The 27,409-nt window shown below is 38.4% G+C and overlaps 1 protein-coding gene across 1 annotated transcript in view; it reads right to left on the minus strand.

The window, feature by feature from the left end:
• Positions 1-27,409, minus strand: part of LOC136857829 (uncharacterized) — a 54,815-nt gene that overhangs the window by 19,701 nt on the left and 7,705 nt on the right. Inside the window, exons 2-3 of the mRNA XM_067136795.2 lie at positions 26,433-26,639; positions 16,801-17,214 (exon numbers count right to left, since the gene is read on the minus strand). Of these exons, the coding sequence (XP_066992896.2) occupies positions 16,801-17,214; positions 26,433-26,639 (621 nt within the window). The remainder of the gene's footprint in view (positions 1-16,800; positions 17,215-26,432; positions 26,640-27,409) is intronic.

Below are 27,409 nucleotides of genomic sequence, written 5' to 3' on the forward strand. Positions count from 1 at the left end.
TATCAAATATGTGTAGCCACGAAATATAACGACCTACCATCGTCCTACAAATACATAATATCCACTATCACATGCCACAATGCAAATATTCTCATTAAATTCATACATAGAATTCAGACTTAATATCCCGATGACACGTTATCTCAAACACGAGGTACAAGTAGAAGTTCTAATTCAAGGAAAATATTGAAACTATTGACAAAATATCCTTTCATTAAATCCTTCGGACATAAATTAACTCATATTCGTAACGAAATTCACTCAATAAGCAAAGATGGTTTCGATAACACATGGATAACTCTATCAGAACCCTCGCTGTCAAATTCATGGCCACATGGTCATTAAGCAATCGCATTTGCTAATTTTACGACATATCCGAGCGAAAGATACAACCATAAAAATGTGTCAAAATAAATTACTAAGAAGAAAGAAAGAATAGATCAAAACTACATAGAACAGATATAAATGAGACGTAATCGACTTAACTTAAGGAGATATCTTCACGTCTGGAAGTCTGGATTCTCAATCAGCCATGCTAGGATGAAAGAATCTGCATCCCGACGCCGCCGACGGTGGTCGATGGTTTAGAACTTCATGGTGAAGCACAGGTAATCCATAATACGAAGTTCCGTCCTCTTCTGGAAATGCTCAAGTCCAGGTCCTCCACGTTCACTCGTGAGAAAGCTGAAACTTACACAAAGTGCTTTAGAATAAACTCCAAACACACACGTAACTGTATTTTGGAAATGACACGTACTTAAGGGATTAATATCTGCACATTCGACGTCTGATCACAGCACTGTTCCACGTTGTAGACAATTATCAGAAGTGTAGAGCACGGGAGCGAAACCACTATTCCTGACGACAATATTCACGATGTTTTACGTTGAAAATCTTGCTGGCAAGGACTCTGAGCGACTGAAGATGATAGTTCGGGAACACGTCAGTATGTGAGAGTGAGTACTCTTATCACATGACTTAAATATCGTATCTGGTGCTCATGCACGGAAGTAAAGTCAATTTAGATACTGAATTCTTCTACCGTATGAATATATAATTTTATCACCATTTTAGCCAAAAGGTCGTGTAAATTAGTTCAAAAATTTTAGTTTTTAATTTATATCATTTAAACGTGCTATTATTTATCCAGTTTATTTTTATTTAATCCATGAGCATTCCGTAATTATGCATGTCACGCCACCAAAGATATTATAAATATTTCATTCATATCGTTCCTCGCAATTACAAGTGACACGCGCTAGCAACATTTTTTCTCTCGCCAACCTTCATTTTTTAATTTTATTTTGTTAGTCGACCAGCCACCCTCTTCACGTCAAAAAAACTTGTTCTCGTCCACGAGCCAAGGTCGCGCACACTCCCTCTCGCCGACAAGCGAACACAAGCCACACACCAACACCTGTACAATCAGCTGTGACCTAATTACGGCCACAATATGTATGTATGTATGTATGTATGTATGTATGTATGTATGTATGTATGTATGTATGTATGTATGTATGCATGTACGGTATTTAATGTATGTCTATGTACTTAGGGCGTTCACAAACGATAGTCACCATAATTTCATCTTCACAGTAAGAAAATAAATGCAGGTTACATTGGAGGTATATGTCCGCCAATCTCAGTGCACCTTTGGCAACAGTTTTCGTTAGGGCTCTTTAAAGACTAGGTATGCTCGCCCGCCATTATGGTTCATTCCTGCATTACGTTGGTAAGGCAGTTGACCGCCCCAGCTTTGTATATCTGTCTCTTTTTACTGTTCTCCACTCTAGAAAATAATGCTAAACTAGCATACTCTAAAAATACTAATTCTCAGTTTTACTTAAACAGTTACTCAACATAAATATTAGGATATTTCGTACATTACTGTGTAATTTTTACTCGAGACGGTGATTGTAAAAGCAAGGTCGTTGATAATTTGCCTTTAAACAAACAAGCAAACAAACAAACAAACTAGGCATGTACTCTCACTGGAGAAATATTAGAAAAAATAGCTTACTAATACAACGGTTTATTATTATTATTATTATTATTATTATTATTATTATTATTATTATTATTATATTAATAAGTAGAATAGGTTGTTCGTAAACTATGCGCCGCGGTATCCTCAAATTAAATGAGAGACACCGTGGTATTGATATAGGCTACAGTCATTCTTAAATCGTGGAATTTGACGTGGTAATCGGTCAGTGTCGAAGATATATAAATTGTGATAGAAGATTTTGATACCATAGCCTAATATGATCTCAGTCGGTATTTCACACTTGCTTGAAGTTGCTTCAGCGCTATTTTCAATGTTGTTGAAATAATAAGAAAAATATTCTTCGAGCAAAAATAACGCTGAAATGTGATGTACAAAGACGAACACAACCAAGTAACTGGGATTCTTTAAGTTTATTTCTTTCTTTAAAATTTAGTCCCTTTTCTTATTTACTAGTTTAAAAAAACATTCTATGTGCAAAATAAACTTAATTTTTGGTGTGTGTTATGAATCTCATCAGCTTATGCAGTTGTAATGAACACAGGATTTTAGTTTCTTCAACCGAATATTCATGAAACAAATGTTATGTTGGTATAAATTACACTCAGGAAGAAAATAGGAATGGAGCAACTACTTCTATAGCTGAACCTATCTTCTCTTCCAGTCTGAAGTGTTGTACTGATAATCAGTTACCAGTGACTTGTAAGCGGAGTGACCCACGAGCTGTGGAGAATATTGAAGATTTTTGACTTTAGCAAACTTAACACTACTTTTTATTTTATACAGAGGTTCCTCTGGTTTGAGGAGAAATACTATGATTTCTCAACACAACTCACCTTCTTAAACTTCAAAGGGTTGCAACATTGATAAACTTGCACAGGCAGCACATTAAAAAAATGATATTTAAATAATAACTTATTTGAAACAAATTCTTGTATGTCTGCTACTTTAAGAGCAAACGGCAGTCTGTCTGTTGTAAGTTGGCCATATTTGCCCCCCTTACCTTATTTTACAAGTTTTCTGTCTCCTTTTTTACAGTATTTGCAAAACAATAACATTATATTCTTCTTTTACATTTTTTTCTCTTTTCTGAAGCAGTCCCATACATTCTACCTCGTTTACGTACATTCTTGTTAAAGTCCACAAGAGCACAGGATCGAATTTTGAAGAAATGTCTAACAATATTTTCTTTTAAATTACAGCACGTTGGAGAACATACTGGTATATTTATCATTCAAAATTTTCTCCACTACAAGATTTTCATCATTTTGCATTATATAATGCTTATACTATCTATATAAGACCTTACAGTTACAAATTAATTTCATAACTTCACAATTGGGTTCTTTAGACCACCCAAATTTTTAAAAATCCCGAATGTTTCAGAGCTTGAGTCAGAAAGCTCATAGTTTAAAAACTGTCTGCATATAGGCCTACCACAGATCTTGGTTTTCAATAAGGCATTTGTTGTAGTCTACTACCACCAATCTTAAACAAATTATGTCTGTCATATGAAGTTAGTTTTGACAAATATTGTAACTGTGGTGTTCGGATGTTGAACTCTTGTTACCGGACTTTAGGCTCAGAACTGAATATTGAATGATCAATGTGACTGAATTAAGGTTTATAGTAATGTCAGTGGGAGCTGGATGCAGGTTTAATTCAGCAGTTGAAGTAGAAGTTGTAGCAGAGACAGTGGAGGCATAACGCAGATCAGAAGGGAAACTAAACAACCTGTATCCCACAGTAGAGACATTACTACAATTAGGTGCAGAACAACCCACCATTATGTAATAAATATCCACACAAATATAGCACTATTCTGTCGATGCACGCGGTGATTAAGGCAATACCGGTACGTAAAATGTGACAAAGCGAGCGCTCGTAGGAGAAACTGGAGTTTGATCACATGGCCCATTGCGCATGTATGAACCAAAATGGCGGCTAAGCATACCCATCTTATAGAGCCTTAGTTTTCATATGTGCGTAGTAAACCATTCTTCGGGAGTATAGCAGAGTCACTACTGGACACTTGCTTGAAGCTCGTTTTTTGAAATGAACTTTTTAACCCGAACAGTCTCGGCCGTGACTTCCTGGGAAGAGAGTTCCTAGTGTACTTCTACTCCCTCCACGGATTGGCGTTCCTTTTCTGGAATCTTGTGCCAGAACTACGACTCGTCGACGGTGATTAGACGGTCAAAGAATTCCTTCGGATCTATGTTGTACAACCACAACCATTGTTCGAATGTCTCCACACGCTTCTGCTTCTGCACAATGATGGAAGAATGAGGCACTCATTAAGCACAGTCCCTTTCTCAACCTCAAGTCCTCATGGATAATGTTGTGATAAGTTCCGCGTCACAAATCTGTCGCGTTGTTGCATTTTTCAGTATAGTCTTGCCATCTTCGAACTCTGTTATCCAGCGAAATACGGTTTTGCGACTCTTTGCTACTCTCCCACATACGGCTGCTACACTCGAATGAATGTGAGAACTAGTCATTCTTTCTTTGCAGAGAAATCACACAGTCCAAGTTTGCCCATTACTATTTGCCTCCATGTTATCTGAGCGTTGTCTAAGAATGCACCCTCACACTATCTCGAAATACGCTGTAGTATTCTACCTGTGCGATGAACCAAAGTACACATCAGCTACTAAGCCCACTGAAATGCACTCACCTACCGAGGCTACAAACGACTCTATCACACCATTCATAACGAAGACTGGTGGCGTTACTAATATTTTTCAAATCTCACTTTCGTATTATTAAAACAAAGGATGAGACTGAGACAAATTAATGCAAGTAATAAATGTGTCCTCATCTCGGTTCCCAACGGCAGACAGAGCGGAAGAACCTAGCGGAGTAAACCACGAAACGATAATCATTTCGGACTAACAATCCGATCTTAACTTGAAATTTCCGTTCCCACCCTGTGCAATGTACAATTTAACTGCAGAATGGAAAGGCCGCTTCAAGATAGCACTACTCCAGGTGGCAGCTCGAAAGAGAAATCCACCATTACGCTATGCAATGCAACGGGACCTAGGGTTCTGGGGAGTACCGACATCTGCTATGAGGATGAGTCGGCGCATCCTTGGAATCCTTTCATACTTCAATTTCAGAGGAAATTCTTTGCAGGAACCCTGAATGTAAAATCATTGCTAAAAACTGGCAAACAGAAAGAACTGGGGAAAATGTTAAATAAACACGAAATTAAAATCCTAGCAGTTCAAGATACAAGATTTGTGGAAGAAAATGTGACTTAACCCTGTAATGGCAACGCGGGATGCTGTTAGACCCCCACGGTCAGTTCTCGAACTACTGCGTTTATGTTTAGTTGGCTGAACCGCTAATACTTCGTCTACCTTCATTTACATGTTTGCTTTACATGCTACTGCATGTGTCTCGAGTGTTCTCCGTCTTGGAATAAGTAAACAGCTAGTTAAAGTGACTGGGGTGTTCGTGGACCCCCATGTTACCGTTTGTGGAACATGTTTGTGTACACAATTTTGCATTGCTGTGCGTTGTTGTGCATTTGTTTGTGGGTAAATAATATTCCCACTTCTAAATAATGAGGCTGTATGCGCATTGTTATGAGTACTGTTGATATTAGACCTATTGTATTCTTACTATGTGTAGCTTTGTCATTCCTTAGAAGAGAAGTGCTGAAGGAATTTGTTGCGCAGGAAAAAACACCTAATTCCTCACTATTTGGGTTGCCACAAAATATTACACTTGTGCCTTATGCCCCAAAGAAAAATAAGCTGTGATAATTTTGTCAACAATACACTTGGAAGATGATAGCATAGATTTGTCTACAGGTGGCCACAACAAACCGAATATAACTACCTTTTACAACCTCACCAAGTGTGGTGTGGATGTCGTTGACGAATTAAGCACCTCCTACACCACGCCTAGAAAATGTAAACGCTGGCCATTGGTAATCTTCTTCAGATTTCTGGATATTGTGGGAATAAATAGCAATGCAATTTACAACTGTAACATGCCAGATAAGAAGATGAAGGCAGTAAATTTCTGGTAGAAATTGGTATCAAACTTCTGGAAGATCAACTCAGATAAAGAACACTGAAATCAAAAATACCTAGGCATATCCACCAGAAATCAGCCAAGCGAGTGAAGATTGAACTAAGTGATGGTTCACAAGCAGAAACAGGTCCCAGTGGCAAGTCAAGATGCACTATTTGTCCCAGGAGGAAGGACATAAATACTAGCTCATTCTGCAGTAAGTGTTTACGATATGTGTGTATAAAGCTCAAGAAAAATGTTTGTGAAACTTGCATTGATGTTGGTGAACACAAGACTAGTGAATATGAATGAGACTTACAATGAAAGGAATTGCAATAGAAATTATTACGATTGCAAACTGAATTAACGTTGCATCAGTGATTTGTATCTGTTTGTTGATGAGCCAATAACATACCTTCCACTATACCGAGTCTTATTCTCTGTTAAAACCTCTCTTACTGTTTATTTATGAAAGTATAAATTTGCGTTATTTCCAGTAACACAGACGACGGGAAACAGCTGGGGGCCGAGGACAACCCACGTTACTATTAACGTTACAAAAATCCACGTTTCCACTCCTGGGTTAAGCGGAAAGCTATAAAAACTTTAATGGTAAATCAGCAATCAAAATTATGAAAGGAATGCCACTACTAGGCACCGCCTTTTATGTTCATAAAACAATATTTGATAATATATTAGATTTCAAATGAAGTTCAGAAAGGTTATCTCTTCTCACAATTCAGTGTAAGAACAAAAAATACACATTTGTCAACTGTCATGCACCAATAAACGAAGATAATATGAAGAATCCTAATAAAACTGAAGAATTCTGGGATCTACTGGACAACGAAATATTTAGAATTCAATAATAAAATGTTATCATACTACTGAGTGATTTTAATGCTCAAATAGGCGGAGAAATGAACTTCTGAAAAACTGTAGGGGAACATCCAGCACACGAAAGAACCAACACGAATGGTATAAATCCTTCCAACTGAAGGTAATGTCGACCTTTTTCAAGAAACTCCTAAGAAAAGCAAAAACCTGGAGATCTCCAAATGCGATGTTAGGTGAATTCCAATTAGACCATGTTCCATGTTTCTCAAAAGAATATTAGAGGAGTCATGAATATTAAAGTTATAAGAAGTGGGGATTTTGACTCTGACCACCATCCTTCAAAAATTAAGCTGAAACTGTTACCAATCAAAACACAAAAGAAACCAAAAAGTTTAATGAAATATAATACAGATAAACTCAACATTTCTCAAGAAGCAATTAAGAATTTTCAGAAATAAATTACTATAACTCAACGGCAAACCAAATTGACAATACAGCAAGAAAGATATTTGAGTCGGCTAAAACCAAAACGATGGTCTGGTGGAATGACATTTACGAAGAAGCACTAACGGAAAGAACGAAAACATGGAGAATATGGAAATGTTCTAGAAAGAATGAACATTATAAGTTATTTAAACTAGAAATGAAAGAAACAGCAAGAATTATAAGGGTGTCAAAAGATCCTGTGAAAAGTCACAGCTACCGTAAATACAGGATAATTTCCTACAAAAGAATTCAAACCTTCAAGAATAACTTGAAGGGCTATCAGGCTCCGAGTATTTGTTTCAGAGATGTAAATGGTAAAACTGGCCTTAAAAATGCCGAAAAATTGCGAAATACTGGCAAAGCACTTTGAAAATTTTGAACTGACCGGAACCAAGCCACAAATTAAAATTTCCAGAGACTCATGAAAACCTAAAATCTGATTTGCCGCCAGCTGTCGAAGAAATTAAAGATGCAATTAAATCTCTAAAATATAATAAATCTAGTAGGGAAGATTCCATAACAGCTGAACTTTTGAAATGTTTCAGAACCAAAAATCATTGAAGATTTACAAATAATTTTTGAAAAAAATTGGGAAACTGAAAAGATACCAGAAGAATGGAAAGTGGCTCCAATATACCCATTACATAAGAACGGTAACAAGCAAGATGTCGACAACTATAGAGGTATTTCTCTTAAACCAATTGCTTATAAAGTATTCATAACAAGACTACCCAACATACTACAATCTATTGAATCAACATTTGTTCCTAGCAATTTTGGAGCCTTTTTTATTTGTCAAGAATTTTTTTCTCTGCCGAAATTCTAGTAGGGAAGATTCCATAACAGCTGAACTTTTGAAATGTTTCAGAGCCAAAAAGAAATTGAAGATTTACAAATAATTTTTGAAATTAAAAAGTGAAAACGAAATTTATCAGAACATAGAGAACATATCTATAACAGCACGAAGAGGAGACTGCTACTTTTTGGACATATTTAGAGAATAGACGACAGTAGACTAACCAAAAAGATCTTCACGCATCTTTGTAAGAAAAAGTCAACAACCAACTGAATTCAAGAGATTTAAAAGACTTGGAAAGAAACAACATCAGAGAAAAAGAAGTAATGGAAAGAGAAATTTTCAGGAAGAAAGTTTTAAAGATGGAAGGATTCCAAGGGAGGGAGGCAAAGAAAACCGGCACAAAGTGGTCTGACGAAAGAAAACAGAAACATAGTGAAACAATGAAGGAATATTGGAAGAAAAGGAAGGAACAAAACAAAGGATGAAGAACTGAAATTAGAACGTGATGCCTAGTAGGCAAGAAGAAGAAGAAATGTGTCCTCGCCCATACCAGCAGACACAGTGCACAGTAGACGTTGTGTCTCACCAAAAAATGGACTTGGGATACATTCATTTAAAACATTATTATTACAACTTCTCTATAAGGAGGCTTTCACAAGGTCAGTGTATACCACAGGGAAACGAAAAGTAATAGTAAGTGCAAACACATTCGTCGAAGAAAGAAGGCATGTAAACGAGGGAGGTACAAATACACGTTTCTCAAGATTAGGCCTACACATGGTTGCAGGGTATGACAAGTGAGCTTCGTATTGTGGTGCTGATATTGCAACAAAGTGGCGTCCGATTGAGCTCTTACAAAGAACAAGAAATTTGGGTAGTGTACCATGAGCACCAATCATGAGACCATGGTCAGAAATGATTTCTGTATATCTGGTTGATGTTAGTTGGTGAATCGATCTCTTTTCAGCATCTTACACATGCTGGCTCACCGAGGTTGGACTCGATGCTTATCGTACGGTCTAAAATATTTCCTTGCTTTCAGCCAGGTTGAAAGGAAATTATGTTAATACGTCGATTGCGCTCATCAGTAACCAGACTTGGGAATTCATCGTGTACTGTAAAACTGTAATATCTCGTTCGCTATCATGTGCCGGATATTATTATTTAGTGATTACCCATCTTCCTATAGCCGTTTATGACTGCGAAACATAGACCCGGAAGAAGGAAGACTAGAGATGGATCGATGTATTTGAGCTTGTGCTGGCGTCATCCTCTGATAGCACAATGGATAGCCAGAATTAGTAATAGGAAAATCTTGGACCAGGTCAGGCCGAAAATCTCCTTGGAAGCCAGTATAGCGGCTTCATAATGAGAAGTACCTCCCTGGCAACGGATGCCATGTTCGGAAAGTTCGGTGGCCAGAGAGGATCTGGAAGGCCAAGACCACGTTGGTTCGATAGCGTCAATGGAGATGACAGCATGGTGGTAGCTGAACTGAAAGAATCTACCAAAATGTGAAGCTTACTTCCAAAAGGTACCAAATACAAAAAAAAAAAAAAGTAAATAGAAATTGAGATTATAATGGAAAACGTACGTTGGTAGGTAGCTCCATCGTATAAAAGAGACAGAAATAGCCAAAACAACCTAAATCCATAACACACAGGGCATTAAAAATCTCGTTTGATGCCAATCAGTAGCAAAGCCTGTGACCTGAATATGCGAATACGTAACGTATCCATGCAGCCAATGAGAGGCCATTTCTGGGTCACGTGAACAGCAGCAAAATAGCCGCACTACGTTTACATGACGTGAAGTGACAGTTTTCTTACGAAGTTGGTTTTGTTACTGTGTGCTATTTGTTTTTCAAATGTATGGAATCAGATATTACAGATGAGTGGTGTGATACTCCTAAAGAAGTAAATAAAATAGGGAAGACGGTATTAGCTCCAGATAAATGGAAGAAGACGCGTACTAAATTGCAAAAATACGAGAGTAAAGCGAGTGTTAAACCAAAAATTGCTTGTTTCCACAATGTCGGTGAGTTTTGTAGAGCCCGTGATTTAACAGAACAAGAAATAGTAACGTCTTAAGGTGCCTTCTGGGAGAATAAAGATTCTGTTTCTATTGCTTCATATATTGATGTTGTATCACCAGAAAGGCATAGACCTAATCAAAAGACACGATGTACGAGTGTTTCGAAGAAAATGACGATTGAATGTAAAGCTAGGAGTGATAGTTGTTGTGTGTCCTTCGCGCTCCTAGCTCTGCGCCAGCCAGCACCGCGCACGCCGCAGCTTGGATTATGCGAGACTCTACGAGACTACTCCAGTGCGCTTGCTTGTGACGTAAGCCTGCACTATAAAAGGAGCACCTTGCAGCCACTTAGTAGGACTCCCCAGTGTCCAGCACCAGATTACACTGAACGTCGAACACGGAGGTTATCCCTCTTAAAATGTGTCTCGGCCAGGTGGACTGAATTTTGGTTGTATGAGGTTTCACCTCTGGTCACTGCCTCAGTTCCCGTTCCTGCAGCCACGTAGAGCCCCGATGCCTGTATTCTACACATCCTCAGTCCTCACTCAGGCTCCGACACTTACATTAGATTCTCTAATTGTGAATATTCATGTCATTTCATGACAAGCCAATGCAAATAACTGCATTATGTTAGTAGGAACTTTCATGGCAAGTTACGCTTATAAACCGATAGTTTTCGACTACCATGAACTCTACCTTTTTACAGACTATCTCATCAAGATAGCTTCGAGTGTACATAAAGTTAATGTGTATGAAGTGTACATTTCTACAGACTCTCAGTCTACTATCAAGATTAGTTACTTGCGAATTTACTCAGCTTCAAGAAAGGTTTAAGTTAAATTCATGTATATCTTGTATAAAGTCATGTTGAAGCAATAAATGTATGTTGTGTTCCAGTATACCTGATCTTGTATACAACAATAGTGGTGTTGTCAGTGTGTGTAGGGATACTTTTTTAAGCCTCCTGAATGTCGGTCGAAGGAAAGTTGAGAATGCTGCTAAGGAGAAGAAAGAGAAGGGTGATATAGGCAAAGAAACTAGAGGAGGTTCAAGAATTTCTGATGACATGAGAAAGTTGCAAGATGAAATCGCTGCACATATTCAGAGTTTAAAGTGTAGGGAGAAACATTATGGCAGTGATGGAGTCCATGGACGGAAATATCTTCCTCATGACCTGAACCTGGGAAAGATGTGGATGTTGATTACTCTTTTTGTGAGGATTAAATTGCCTGCTTCACTTAGACTTCCTGCAATCAAATAGGCCTAGATTTATTGCCTGAATGTGTATGAAGCATTTTATCATCATGTAGTTGATTAAACTTACACTTACATTTTATTATGATCTTCTATTGCAGATTTCTGTTACCCAGTTTAATCTTGATTTGGAAGTGTGAAACAGGATGTCTGCAGTGAATGCCTTCAGTTAAAAGTGAAACTGAAAGCATCCACTAATAAAGAAAAGAAAAGCTTGGTTGTTCAACGACTTGTTCATAAGAATGCAGCCAAGGCCATTTTTCAGCATCTTAATATTCCAGGTGGCACAGTCACAGTGAATTTTGATTTGATGCAAAACCAGCCACTTCCCAAAACTAACATTGGTGAAGCATATTATGCAAGGCAGATGTGGTATTATGTACTCTTGAAACTGAAAAAAATAAATATCCACATACTACCCATTTCTATCGCAGATTAGAATGTGAGGGAGGGAGAGGGCTCAATGAAATAAGTTCATATCTTTGCGACTTTTTCTTAACGGCGCTGAAACCTTACTATGAAAAAAAATGTTCAATCATTCGTGTGTTCTGTGACAGCTGCTCATCAAAAAACAAGAACTACTGTAGCTTTTTCTTGTTCTGCACTATTGCCAATCACTTCAACTTCAAAGTAGAATGGTTATTTCCTGTAAGATAGGGCTTTTGGGCTGGTAGAGAAAAAGTTAAAGAAAAAAGTGCAGAATCTGCTTCCTGAGGAATATGATGCTTTGTTCGGTCAAACTGGAACAGTTCATGTGTATAATGTAAATTTTCACTGGATAAACTGGCAAGAACTGTCTAAGATATTTATGACATCAGGGAAAAAACTTAATAAGTGAGGCAAAAAGAATCACTGTAGAGTCAAGAACGGGTCTGGTTGGATTGCATCCTTTTTATTCCCTTGAGCCATTCTGTGAACATAGAATCTTAGAGAAAGACCTGGAACATGATAGCATTCCAACACAGCTTAAGCAGGTTGAAAGTCAAAATCATATCAAGGCTGAAAAGAAAAATGAATGATGTAATCCAACTTCTCAAGGACATGGGGTACAAGGTGGATGACTTCCCTGCGAGCGTTAAATTTGCCTATCAACGCAGTAATTAAAACTTAGAGGACTTTTCCTATTAGTGAAACTCACAACCTGACTTTTAACCCCGTTTACCATCATAGCATTGCCTTCTGTCCATCTCACAACATTGTCGAGGTCTTTTCTCTGTTGCTCACAATCTTGTAACTTCTCTGATTCCAGTTCTTTACTCATATCATTGATATATATAAGAAATCGTAAAGGCCCAATAATATTGCCTTGAGGAATTCCCATCTTAATGATTACAGGATCAGATAACGATTCACCTACTCTACTCTAATTCTCTGAGTTCTATTTTCTAGAAATATAGCCACCCATTCAGTCGCTCTTTTGTCTAATTCAATTACACTCATTTTTGCCAGTAGTCTTCCATGATCCACCCTATCAAATGCTTTAGACAGGTCAATCGCGATGCAGTCCATTTGACCTCCTGAATCCAAGAAATCTGCTATATCTTGCTGGAATACTACAAGTTGAGATTCTGTGGAATAACCTTTTCTAAACACGAACTGCCTTCTATAGAATCAGTTATTAATTTCGCAAAGATGTCTAATCTAATCAGAAAGAATTCATTTCCAATGCTTACATGCAACACATGCCAAACTGACTGGCCTGAAATTTTCGGCTTTATGTCTATCACCCTTTCGTTTATTCACAGGGACTACTACATTACCTCTTCCATTCACTTGGTATGGCTCCTTCATGCAAGCACTAATCAAATACGTGCTTCAGATACGGTACTATATCCCAACCCACTCTCTTTAGTATATCCCCAGAAATGTTATCAATTCCAGCTGCTTTTCTAGTTTTTAACTTTTGTATCTTATTGTAAATGTCTTTGTTATCGTAGGTAAATTGCAATACTTCGTTTGTGTTAGTCAACTCCTCTATCTGGGCATTACCCTTATAAACAACTACGTTTACATTCTGCTGACTGGATACTTCTGCCTTCTGTAGATCCTCACATACATAATACCCTTGTTTTTAACGATTGTTGGAACGTCCTTTATGGCACCTGTATCTGTTTTTAAGTATCTATACATACCTTTCCATTTTTTACAAAAATTCGTATGACTGCCAGTTATGCTTGACATCATGTTTTCCTTAGCTGACTTCGTCGCTAGATTCAATTTCCTAGTAAGTTTCTTCAATTTCTCCTTACTACCACAACCATCTCTAACTCTATTTTATTCCAACTGGACCTCTTTCTTAGTCTCTTTACTTCTCTGCTATAATATAGCGGGGTTTTACCATTCCTTACCACCTTTAAGGGTACATACCTGAACAAATGCTTTAAACCCATCCCATAGTCTTTTTACATTTTTATTTACCGTTTCCCACCGATAATTACCTTTTAAAAACTCCCTCATGCCTGTCTTGCCAGCCATAAAGGGTTTTACAAACTTTTGGGGATGATGGGGGATGGAAAATGGATCATTTTGATATAAAGAGCCATAATCTGGAAACGTTCCAGTCAACAGTTATTAATTATCCAAGTTGTTTCACGTCCTTCCGTTCTTAACAGCCGCCGCAGTGTCGGAATTTCTTTCCGCAGTAGTTCTTTAACGTGCTTGAAGCCAACGACATGGGGTTGTCACTTTTACCCTTAAAAGGCACCGACCTCAGTCAGGTTTGAACCCGTTAACTTGGGATTAGTAGACCAACACCGTATCCACTACACCACTGCGGCTGGCAGTCAAAAGTTAAGACAAAAATCGGTCTGATTCCTCCAACTGTACTGTACACTACATGTGCTAAGGAATCCTCTCCAGTCTCGGCAGGTATCTCATACACAAAGCTGCCTGCGATGCTGTTCAAACGACACCGGGGATATCCGAACGGGTACGACAGAACTTTGTGCGACGATGCCATGCCTGCATTAGCACAGGGGGACGCCATTTCGAATACTTGTTGTAAAAGGAGCAGCTTGTGAAACTTGTGCAGTAAGCGGACTTAAATGAGTAGAATTTTGCTTATCTTTTGACTCTTTCGTTTCCGGAATACGCTTCCTTATCTCAAATTGAACCATTTGCCATCCTCCATAAGCCCTGAAAGTTTGTAACATCATCACGAATACACACTGTATAGTATTCCTAATAGTCCTAATTTTACGACCTTCCTTTCACATTTATTTTTAACTACGATAAAAAACTGCTTCGTGATCACTAATACCATGCATTACTTCAGTTTCTCTATAGAGCTCGTCTGGTTTTACCAGCACCACGTCCAGAATATTCTTTCCTCTAGTTGCTTCCGTCACTTTCTGATTCAGCTCTCCTTCCCAGGTTAACTTATTTGCCATTTGTTGGTCATGCTCCCTATCGTCTGCATTACCTTCCCAGTTGACATTTTGTAAATTGAAATCACGCGCTACAATATTACGTTGTTCCCCGTATCGTTTCCCACATAGCTGATTATCTTATCAAATCATTCCGAACAGAGTCTGCGCCACCCTTTCTAGGTCTGTACACTCAAAAAATATCAGGTTGTCTATTATCTTTCGAGATGAGCCTTATACCTAGAATTTTATGTTTGTCGTCTTTAACTTTTTTGTAGCTTACAAATTGTTCTTTCACAAGAATGAATACTTCCCTTCCTTACCGTTACTCTCCTATATCTACGATAACCACTCCAGTTCTGTGAGAAATTTTCTGTATCCATTATATAAATTCTCAGCCATGGACTCCTATTACAATATCTGGCAAGTATATATCTATTAACTTTAAAAATCTATTAACTGCTAGCAAATGTAGCTGTTCTTCGCTACGGCATTCCACATTGTATGCGGATTTCTACGTAAATTTCTGTACACGCAGTGTGTAAAATTTTATTAAATTGCATGACTCTTAGCGTTATCCGAGAAACACCATTCGGAGGACCCCATACGTTGTTTGCCATGTAAGGTGCGCGCTGGGAATTTTGATGAAAATGACAGGCAACGTTTCCTACCGCATTTCACAATCGAGTTCGGGAGTTTCTACTATAAGGGCAGGTTCACTTGTCTACTGCCATTCACAATGGAGATGTGGAGTTTTCATTATAAAGGCAGGCTCCTTTTCCTAATTCTATTCAGAATAGAGTTGAGGGATTTTGATTATAAGAGAAACGCAGCTCTACCTAAAGCTGAAAACGAAGTGGATGTATTACAAAAATGAAATGTCCCTCACTAAATTGTGATGATATGAGTTACGGATTTAAAAAGCGGTAACAGAGGAGAAATTCAGGCCCAGGGATTCTAGATAAGAAGATGACTTACGATGTTATTATTTAAGCCTAAAGAGGCAAGGCAGAGGCAAGAAATTAAAAAAAGAAAACGAAAGTAGAAGAAATATACAGTAAACATTATAGCAAATCCCAGAAAACATCTTACGGTGTGAGATAATAGGCTACAGCCCGCAGTACTGTTAAAATATTAACAGCCACACTTAGAGTTATTCGAAGACGATTGTAATCTCCAACGGTATTCCGCAAATATCCCGCAGAATGGCAGCATGACGTCTCTATCGCCTTCTACCCAAGGAACAACCACGAGTTTACAGGAATAATGATGAAAATGGCATTACGTTACTTCTCTGCTGGCAAGCAGTCAGAGACATTGCCATGGAAGCCGGTAGGTTCGTCGTCGGTCACTCAGTGCAAAGCACGAAACACGTAAAAAATAGTAATTTTATCTGTCATTTGAAGAGGAAGCGTAATTATATACCTAACATAAGTTGTTTAAAATGAAGGAAAGTTTGACATATGGTCTTCGGATTTTACAAGTAATCAATAGTATAAGAGAAAATTGGAAGATTCTTTGCTGGTTTCCGTATAAACCCCCAGTCTATTCAGCGATTTTTAAATGATGTACATATCTATATCTGCTTCTGGATGAGTACACTCTAAATATTAAGTTTGATCTACGTCTATGTAGCCGTTCCGCTGTGATGGTGGAACAGCCGGTTAGACAGACAAAAAGACACGAAAGCTAAATATCACTGATGCGGTCTTAAAACGGATAAATATCTAAAAAATTGACAAAATAAACGAAATTACGGACAGCGGACCCCCTACAACTTTATTTATATAGATTTCGAATGGTAGCTATTATGAGAAACATTCTTTAGTATGAAGTAAAATAGAATGAAGCTATTTTTGAATTGGTGGAAAGAGTAGCGCCTATCTTGGTCACGGCATAGGAGTAAATTAAACTGAAATTTACTCTCGTAACGGGGCACTTGGTACAGTCTTGCAGTCATCGGTTTCACATTTTAAATTTCAAAGTGATCTTACCTTGTCCTTTACTGTTGCCTTCAGATGAACCATGCTCCTCTCTATGTTGCGTATCATTGCCTTCATGTTGGGAATCTGAGTGATGTTCCTGTGAGCCGTCTTCTTGTGAGCTATTGTCCCAATGGAAACCACCTGTACTGTGTCCTCCAGAACTTTTAGAACCATCATTACCGTTCCATTTTCCGTGTCCCTCTGAACCTGAGCCCTCGTCACCCACACCGTATCCTCTATGACCTGAGCCATTATCGTGTTCTGGAGAACCCGAGCCCTTGTCACACTTACTGTATCCTTCAGAAACTTTCACTTCAGAACTGGAGCTCCCGGTATGAGAAACACAGTGTTCCTTTTTTCCTGGAGAGGACTCATTTGAAGAAGAATCGTCATCGTAGCCATTTTCACGACTAGTCCATTTACCTGGAACACGAAATGTTACGCTAACTTATTTGACGAAGGGATGTTTGTATTCGTATTAATATATGTCTTTTCACCTACACACAACACACCATGATAATAATAATAATAATAATAATAATAATAATAATAATAATAATAATAATAATAATAATACACTAAAGTCGTGCATAACTGGATTAAAGCAGCAATATCGTATCTTACACACGCCATCAGGATTATGGTATTAGATATCGTGCTTATCTATACTTCTATACTAATATCTAAGATAAACTGTATGTTTGTGTGTAAGAGGTAATCTCAGAAACTATCGAATCGATTTTAAAATATCTTTCACCATTTGAAGGATAATATCATTGCGGTGAACATAGGCTATGTGTCGTCCCGGAATAGAAAAGGGTTCCCACGAAACCCGTGATTGAAGGAAAAATGATAGCAATAATTAATCTGAATGCAGTACAGCCTAAGCGCTCGACAAGCGAGGACGTGTTGAGTAGACGCTCCCGGTAGTGAGAGAGGGGAGTGCCGGAGGGGAGTGTAAGAAAGAAGTGTGGAGTCTAAAGAAGATGATTGGTGTTGAACAATACAGGGCAGTAATATGAAGATGGCTGGGGAGAAAGAAGAAAGAAGAGGTGAAATTAGGAGGGAGTAGATTGGTATTGGGAATAAAAGGAGAGATGATGCTGACAGCGGCGGTGATTATGGTAATGCTATTGATCGGAGGAGTTGAATTGAATCACGGGCCGAACTCCAACGGAAGCATGAGTTGGGAATACATGGAGCTAATTAAAAGAGTTGTAAAAGAGGTGGTTGAAGAAGTGTGCCCATTTGAGCAAATTAAAAATTTAATATAAGAGCAAACGAAGGTGTTCGAGAAAACGAAGAAATGGTTTCGAGAAAAGGCAAATGACGCAACAGCCAAAGTGAGAAACAACGCCGAAGAAGTGGCATCATTAAGGGAGAAGATTAGAAGAGGAATTGCTGAAGCTTAAATCAGAAGTAGAAATCAATACACAAAATCGGAGGAAGAAAGGCCTATTTACATATGGTGTGCCCGAGGAGAAGAGGGAGGACAAACTGCTTACAATTTATAAAGTGGTGGACCTAATTCAGGGGAAAATGAAAATTAATTTCAGTGAAGTAGATGTAGTCGATGTGGCGGGAATAGGGAAAGTAAAAGGAAATAGGACGATTAACGTGCAACTGTTTTCCACGTTGATGGCCGATGTAGTGATGGGAAATGCGGGTAATTTACAGAGGGAAAAAATTTGGATCAGGAGAGACATGGGAAGTGAAAGGATCAGGAATGTCAAAATTTAAGACGCATATGATTCGGGCCAGACATCAAGGTTTGAGATCTTCTATCAGGGGACAGGAACTAGTAGTGATAAATGGTTGCTGGAAAAGGATTTGGACCGTGATCAAATTACTGGACCTAGAGGAAGAGATGACACAGGAGGAAGATAAGCAGATGAGTATGGGGAAGAGAGTGGAAGAAAGGTAAGTTATACACAGCAGTGTTGGAGAAAACGGACAAGGGGATAAGGAAAATGCCAAGGAAAGCAGGAAGCTGAATGAAGAAAGACAGAGAGTGAAGGTTAGTGAAAGTGTGGTCGTGAGTAGTGAAAACGGAAGATCGGTGGTGAGAATAGGAAGGTTTAGGGATACAGCTACGGGCCCAGCAAGTGAAGAGGAAAGTCATAGAAGTGAATGCAGTGAAGTAAGGGATGTGCATAGTGAAGAGGGCAACGCAGAGGTACCTAGGCAGAGAATTGAACTGTTTGAGCAGAGGAAGCAAGTCAGGCTTAGGAAGGAACAAGAGCTTAAGGGAACTGTGGGGAATGAAAAGAAATGATGATAGTATTGTAACAAGAAGCAAACATTCTAATACTGTTAGTAAGTAGTTGTAGTTAATATGTTTTGGAGAAGAGATTATAGTGGATATGACGGTGTGATTATAGTGCATATGATGAAATTGTTGGTGAAATGGATTCTGAAGGTGTGTTTACTGTTAGAGAGAGGATGAGAACGAACGAGGTGGACCTGGTGGTTTATGGAGGTAGGTATTTGTATTTTGAGTAAGCTGTATTTGGTATGTATGGTGATGGAGGTAGGTGTTTGTATTTTGAGTATGTGTTTATGGTTAATGTGTTTTGGAAGTATGATGAAATTGTTGGTGAAATGTGTTCTGGAGGTGTGTTTATGGTTAGAGAGAGGATGAGAATGAGGTGGAGCTGGTGGTTTGTTGTAGTTAATATGTTTTGGAGGAGAGATTATAGTGGATGTGGTGGTGTGATTATAGTGGATATGATGAAATTGTTGGTGAAATGGGTTCTGGAGGTGTGTTTATGGTTAGACAGAGGATGAGAATGAGGTGGAGCTGATGGTTTATGGAGGTAGGTGTTTGTATTTTGAGTAAACTGTACTTGGTATGTATGGTGATGGAGGTAGGTGATTGTATTTTGTGTAAGCTGCATTTAGTATGTAAGTGATCGGTGGTTTATGGTGAAAATATGGGTAAAATGTATTTGGAAATGTGTTCATGGTGAGAGCGAGGGTGAGGATGAGGTGGAGCTGGAGGTATATTATTTAGTCGGTCAATGTATGTAGAGATTTTTATTATTATAATTATTATTATTATTATTATGTTTCGTTTATTTACTCTGTTTTTGACCGTTTATGCCCATTGCATGCCAAGGTCTATGGGTCACTAATAAGAGTTGATCATGGCCATATGGCGGGGCATGTGGGGAATGATTGCCTTTTATTGTCAGTTGTCAGTTTATTTTATTTGGCCAGTTTTTTATTGTATGTCGTTTAGGTTATAACAAATTTGAACTATGTATTGATTGGAAACCTGTGAGGTTCATTAAATAAATAAATAAATAAATAAAATAAATAAATAAATAAAAAATCTGAATATTTGTACGTTTGCCTTTGTGTGTTTTTTCATGTTGCCTGTTGAATTATGGAGCTAAAATTTGGCAAGTTTATACCTTCGGTTATCAAATAGGCTACTTACTATAACGCTACCTTTTAAGTGAGCCATGCAGCGAAAGAAGATGTGAAGCAAGTCAGAAGAAAACATACGCCTGGGACCCTGAATATTGAATACACTGCCTAAACTGTTATTCCTATTGAATAGTGGAATGCACCAAGAGTAAGGTGAGGGAGCCAATATTTCGTCCCGTTAGTAGATTTGGATTTGTAGAAATTCAGGAATATTATGGACAAGGCTAGAAATTGGTATGTATATTTATATTACTGAATATATTCTTCACTTAATGCCAAGTTACAACTGAACTGTTTTAACGTAAGGTAGCCAATATTTGACGTAAACACTATAAAATCTAAACTAGCAAATATGTGTTCGCAAATTCATCCCCCACCAAATTGATGAAAAATACAATTAATTTTGATACATTTTTCGTTTCTAGCCTTACCAAACATTTTCCTATAATGAATTACTTGAAGACCTTTCATAGAAAATGTTTTCTCGTTCTTCTTTTTAACATAGTTTTTCAGCGTTGCTCGAGGGATGTTAAACACTTTACTTTCACGTTTGACATCCATTAACGTGTCTCTCACTGCCTTAATAGCATTTGACATAGCCTCCTTATCTCACTGCTTATGTTTTCCCATCTGAAAATAATAATAAAATTCACAAATAACAAATAAAATGAAGTGGTATGAAATTACGAACATTCCCGGATTTATTATAATAGCCGGTACAGTAATTCACGCCATCCACCTCACCGTAGCGATTACATGCCAGGAACGACACCACACTACTGAAGTGCAGTCCAGTATTTCATACACACATCAGTGCTCACTCTAGGAATACCAGGCTCTTAATTTGATTGCTGCACTAACTCAGCTCAACATGAAAAACAAATCCTCCTTGTACACGGAAACTGAACGTGGTGCACACAACCAACTCTCACAAGAAGACAACGGGATGAGGCTACGTATGTGCGCGCGGCTGAACATTTGATACCAACCGTGCAAACTGGAAATCTCTAAGGGGACGAAATTAGGTGCGGAGACGGAATTTGGCCCCGCTACCTTACTTGAAATTAGATTACCCTCTTTGGTTAACATATAGGACGTACTACGTATCACACTGTATCTGAAGGGGGTCAAGCAGGGAAATAAAATGTGAAGCCAGTCATAGGAAAATATGCACACAGGACCCTTAAACGTGAATACTCTGCTAACTGGTTAGTCCTCTTATACATTGGAACAGAGCAGGAGTAATTAAAATTCGATTTGCCAGGATATTTTTATGTGAACGTTTTCGTTTTTGAGAAAAGAATGCTTTTCTGTGTTTTTGCGTAAATGTTTGAGGGTTGGAGGGTGACATTCTCAGCTTGAACGAATAAAGTAAGCTACAAAATGACGGAAGCTGCATCATATAATTCGAGAACAGTTCAGTGTGCAACACGTAATGTGTGTGAGTCACGGCATCCACTCACGCTCTCGACTTCTCATTACTTTTTGCAGTAACCAAGTACAAACCGTATACAACTGACTGCACTTCAATCTGAGGAATATACACTGGCGCCGCGTGTGGGTCTATCTTATTTTAAATGTCTTTGATTGGCAAGGAACATAAGTAGATGAAATGAAAGACAAAACAAAGACAGAAAATGATATTCACTTAAGAGATGCGATAAACCAATATAAAAATATTGATGCTGGATATATCTGTTAGTACGTAATATTGCCCTCAACATTTATTGGTTCGACAAGATACACGCACGAGAAGACTCAAGACGCAATGACCTATGTAATAAATTTTGGCTGGCCGGATTTTTTCATTACCTTTACATGCAAGCCCGAGTGTACAGAAATAACGAACGAACAGTTTCTTGGTCAGGAACGTTTGTTGGACATGACCTGGTGGTACGAGTATTTAACCTTAAAATGAACTAATGAACATGTTAACAAAATTTGCTATATTTGGTGATATACATGATTTCATGTAGGCTATAGTATTGAGTGGCAGAAGAGAGGGTTACCACATGCACGTATTCTCCTGTAGTTACAAAATAAAGTACAACCCGATGAAATAGAGTCTTTAATATTAGCTGAATTACCAAACCGTGATCATGATACTATCTTGCAGGATATTGTGCTTTAAAATATGATTCACGGCCCCTGTGGAGAATACAACGTAGCTTACCCCTGTAAGATTAATAGCATTTGATTCAAAAGTATCCTCGAAAATTGGTTGATGAAACACAAACTGGAATAGATAGTTATTCAGTGTACAAGAGTAAAAAATCTTATGATGGCGGAATGACTGTCACTGTCCAAAGTAATCAAATCACTATAGATAACAGATTGGTTGTTCCATAATCTCCCTACTGTAGACAGTTTTAACCTCCATATCAACGCTGAGTATTTTCATTCGGTCAAGGGAATCAAGTATACATATAAATAAAGAATACGATCAAGCAACGGTTTCAGATCAAAATGAACATAGTGAAATAGAAATTTAAATGGCCGACCTATTAGCACATGAGAGACTGTTTGTAGAATACTTGAATCTCATATTCACGAAAGACGTTCAACAACTGTTCATTTGCCAGTCCATCTAACAACACGGACGGAAGGTGTATTTTATCGACAGATAATCTCCAGAAAAGAGTCAATACACCACACTCAACAGCACTTACGGCATTTTAGAACTGGGTATGTGTGTTATATGTTGAGTTGGTTTGATCTTCTACAGCTTTACCAACAGTTGGCATAGATAGCCTAGATTTCACAGAAGAGGCCTACTAGGGAAATGAGGAGTGAGGTATTTTCCCGTTGCTTTCCTCAACGGGCCAGAAGTTGCTATTACATATCAGTCTGCTAAGTCCAGTGAATTGCATACATCAACTAAACCTATGAGCGATATTTTCGCACCATTCATAACAGGGACTGACTGCATAAGGAATGGTACTACTTGCATTGCTCATACCTCAGTCACTTTCATATTGCCAAAGGCAAGGATAAGACTGGGACAAGTCGATGGAAGTAACAAATTTATTCTAGCCGATACCAGAAGACAAGGGCACTGTAAGTACTACATCTCGCCAGCAAAGGCATAACTACAATACATCGTAGTTCAAGTTCTTTCAAAGGCATACGCACTGTCAATGGTCAAGTGATGGCTATATATCGAGCAGCTTGCAAAGAACTTAGTCTCCTTGAAATTTATAAAAATTGGGAGATTCCCCAATCATTTCTTAAAGTTAGAGAATTATTCGTGATCAATTTGCAGTTTTATCAACCGTCTGACACTCTTAGATTTACTATGGCACGCTTTTCGAGAACACTTTTGTGAGGACATTGTACACTGAGTACGCCAGCAAACCAATGCTATGACCTTACATTTCTCACAATGTCAGTCGTTATCACGAATGAAGGCCTCATAGAAATTGAAAATAAATTGAGCTAAGTGAAAACGTTTTGGCAGCTTTTAGTCTCCCCTCACCGAGCCGAGAGAACCAGTCAATTGACTTTTAAAAGTTGGAAATGAGATCAGCTGAATGACTTGGTCTCAAATAACCTACCACAATTAGGAGCGGATCAACCATGTGCTAATAACGTCATATAAATAGCGTGGGAGGTAATGATGGCAAAATTTTCTTCATCTACACACCGGCTGGATGAGGCAAAGCATTCCTAAGCAAATTATTCCTGGCTAAAGTTAGATCGACAGGAAAACTAGCAGTGGCTTCATCCGGAATAGCAGCTACACTCCTCAGTACTTGTAAAACCGCGTGGTCTGCATTTAAACGCCCCTTTAATGTTCGACTTCAACAAGAAGCGATGCCCAGCCGAGCGAGTTAGCCATGCCGTTAGGGTCGGTAGCTGTGAGTTTATATTCGGGAGATGGTGGGTTCGAATTCAATAGTCAGCAGCCGTAATTTTCGTGGTTTCCCATCTTCAAACAAGGCAAATGCTGGGGCTGTACCTTAATTACGGCCACGGCCGATATCTTCCCATTCCTAACTATTTCGCATCCTTACGTCCCTGAAAACTTCGATGTGTTAGTGCGACGGTAAACCACCAGGAAAGAACAAATAAAAGCTATGCGCAATTGGCAAAAGTGGGCCCTTAGGTGAAGTTATTGAAGAACTTTCTTTAATAACATGGGATGAGCGTACGAAGTACCATAAATCGCATATTGAAGCTGTAGACAGGACTTTAAAAGACCTCTGAAATTCGGAGAAAACAATCAGTTGTGTCGACTTTGCTGGGGACTTTCGAGAGACTCTCCCTGTAATCCCCAAAGGAACGGACATAATCAAGACATCCTCTCCATTTGGGTGTTAAATTTCAGGAATTTCAGGAACTCTGAAAAGTGGTGGTAAAAGGGGCTCTGGTTAAGACGCAGCAGGTCGTTATGCTACTTAGGTTCCAGAATGGGTAAAGAAAAGAAAAAGTAAATAAATGCAATGTAAAATTTTAATCTTATACCAGTTGTACAGTATCATTTGAAGTAATTCCACATACTGTATATCAGTTGACTATATTTGTAAGTAGTACAGGAGATATTATAAGTAGAATTTTGTTAACAATGTAAATTTATTAAGGATGAGCTGTATGTTTAATAGAAAAAATTGTTAGCGTAAATTATATAATATTGTATTATAGGAAAATTTTATTCTCTTGTTAATTTAATATTTAGTGCTTGACAATAATGTATTTTAGTGTACCATTTGCCACCGAGGTAGACACCTCATTTGCAAATAAAGAGATTTTGATTTGACTTCATTTGAAATTTAGATCATTACTTACGAACAAATATGAGAGCTCATTTGGGCGAAGGAGACACATGTTTTTCGAGTTAGTTGTTACAGTTAGGTGATGGGAAAATGTCTAAAGAGAATGAAGTAATTTATGCAGGTAGTAAGTTAGGAAACATTGTAACAACCCTGAATGAGTTCAAATATTTAAAATATATCCTGAAATAGAAAGGTTAATTGAAAAGGATTATACTTGGATGTCGGAAAGAGCCATTGTATCGGCAAGAAATTCTTCTGTGGACCACATTAAAAATGAAATCTTGAAAAACATACCTGGAGTCTATAAAATATACAGTATATTCCTCAATAGATTCTGTAATGTGTGTAGAAAACACAGTTCACTATCCACTGGGATTTCTGAATTCCATAATCCCAGTGGACTTCTACCACACTGCCTAAAAATGAAATTTGGGCTTCTAATTATTATACTGCGAAATCTCAAACCTTCAAATTTGTGCAATGGGACTAGATTACAGGTCAAAGAGCTAAGGAAAAAGTCATCGAAGATACTATTCTCATCGGCCTAGCAGCTGAACAATTACCTCATGTACCTCGCATTCCCACGATTCCCACAGATTTGCCTTTTTCGTTCAAACAACTACAGTTTCATTATGCAATTACGATTAAGAAGTCACAAGGTTACACATATAAATATATTGGGGTGGATTTCAGAGATAATTTGTTTCTCTTACGGCCAGTTATCACTTCACTTTAATTCCACCAGGAAGTGGAACTAAAAACGTAGTTTATTCATAAGTATTAAATAAATGCATGCTTGCTTTAAAAAATATTTTTAACCTATAATAAATTAATATTAACCATTATTAATTTTTCTTTTAATTTATACTTACGGAGATACATATATAAATAAACTACTTTATTGCTTTAATCTTTCTGTCATGTTGGTGTTCCGTCATTTGGCAAAGACTTTAAGATTTTAGGTTGGCCGTGAGGTTAGGGGCGCGCAGCTGTGAGCTCGCATCCGGGAGATAGTGGGTTCGAATCCCACTGTCGGCAGCCCTGACGATGGTACTGGTACTGTAACTTAATTACGACCACGGTCATTTCCCTCCCAGTCCAAGACCTGTCTATCGCATCACTGCCGCAAGGGTGTGTCGATGCGTCGTATAACAAATAGAAGACAAAAAGGAACAAAAAACATACAACAACACCAACAACAGTGCAAACCCCCCCCCCCCCCCGCAATATAGAGTTGCATTCGGTCGAAAAACTTGCCCAAATCCACACGAAGTACCGACCTCAAGATTTTTAAAAATTGACATAAGGAGGAGGAGGAGAGGAATTACGTAATCGATGTAAGGTCGAAGTGTTTATAAGTTACTCTACAATCAGCGTAATAAGTATAGAGATAATAAAAAACAGGGTGATGCCAAGGATTGTAAATACAATACTTACCATTACAAGTACAGTCAACTTTGGCTTGTTTATCACATTTCTGAGTAGTGCAGTTGAACCGAAGGCCGCTTTCACATGTACGTTTCTGGACCACGTAATAGATGGAACAGTCCTTGGGGTCACCCCACTTCTGGTTCTCGAGTTCACTTGTGACCACCACAGTTATCACCATCGTCAATGGAAGCAGTATCTTCCATCCTGGTAGTCCTGCGGGATTAAAGAACGGAGTTTGTTTATTTACCTAACGATGTATAGAGTGAGTCAGCTGTTCATCTCAAGTAAGTTACAGTAATCAGTAAACCACTGATTTCACTTCAGGGAAAGTTACCAAGTTGAAGTACTTTTCCAAACCAAACCCCGTGATGCAAACAACACCGAAGGGAATTGGCCTACCAAGTGATAGGTGCTCATACCATAGGCCTGCAGATTACGAGGTGTCGTGTGGTCAGCACGATGAATCCACCCGATCGTTATTTTTGGCTTTTCTAGACCGGGGACGCTATCCCACTGTCAGATCGCTCCTCAATTGTAATCACGTAGGTTAAGTGGACCACGAACCAGCCCTTAGATAAAAGTAAAACTCCCTGACCTGGCCGGGAATCGAACCCGGGGCCTCCCCTACTGCACGCGGCCGGAGAAGTACTTTTGTAGAGTATCAATATCTACCGACTAGATTATTTTTGTATGAAAGTTTTTCTACATCTAACATTAGAGTCATGGTTGTTGCAGATTCAAAGTACCGTGAGAGTAGGGTGCGGACAACGTAGTGGCATGCTTGTATTCCGGACTCAAACCTCATTTTCAGCAGCTCTGAAGATGGTCTCCCGTTGTTTCTTATTTTCGCACCAAGCGAATGCTTTAATTAACGGCATGTCGTTTCCTTCCTTGCCTTACGCTATCGTCACCATAATAGGCTGCCTGTCTGAGCCGGTACGACATAAGTTATACAAAAAAAAAGAGAGAGCCAGAAAATAATC

Source organism: Anabrus simplex, chromosome 1, assembly GCF_040414725.1.
Source record: "Anabrus simplex isolate iqAnaSimp1 chromosome 1, ASM4041472v1, whole genome shotgun sequence".
NCBI classification, from domain to species: Eukaryota; Metazoa; Arthropoda; class Insecta; order Orthoptera; family Tettigoniidae; genus Anabrus; species Anabrus simplex.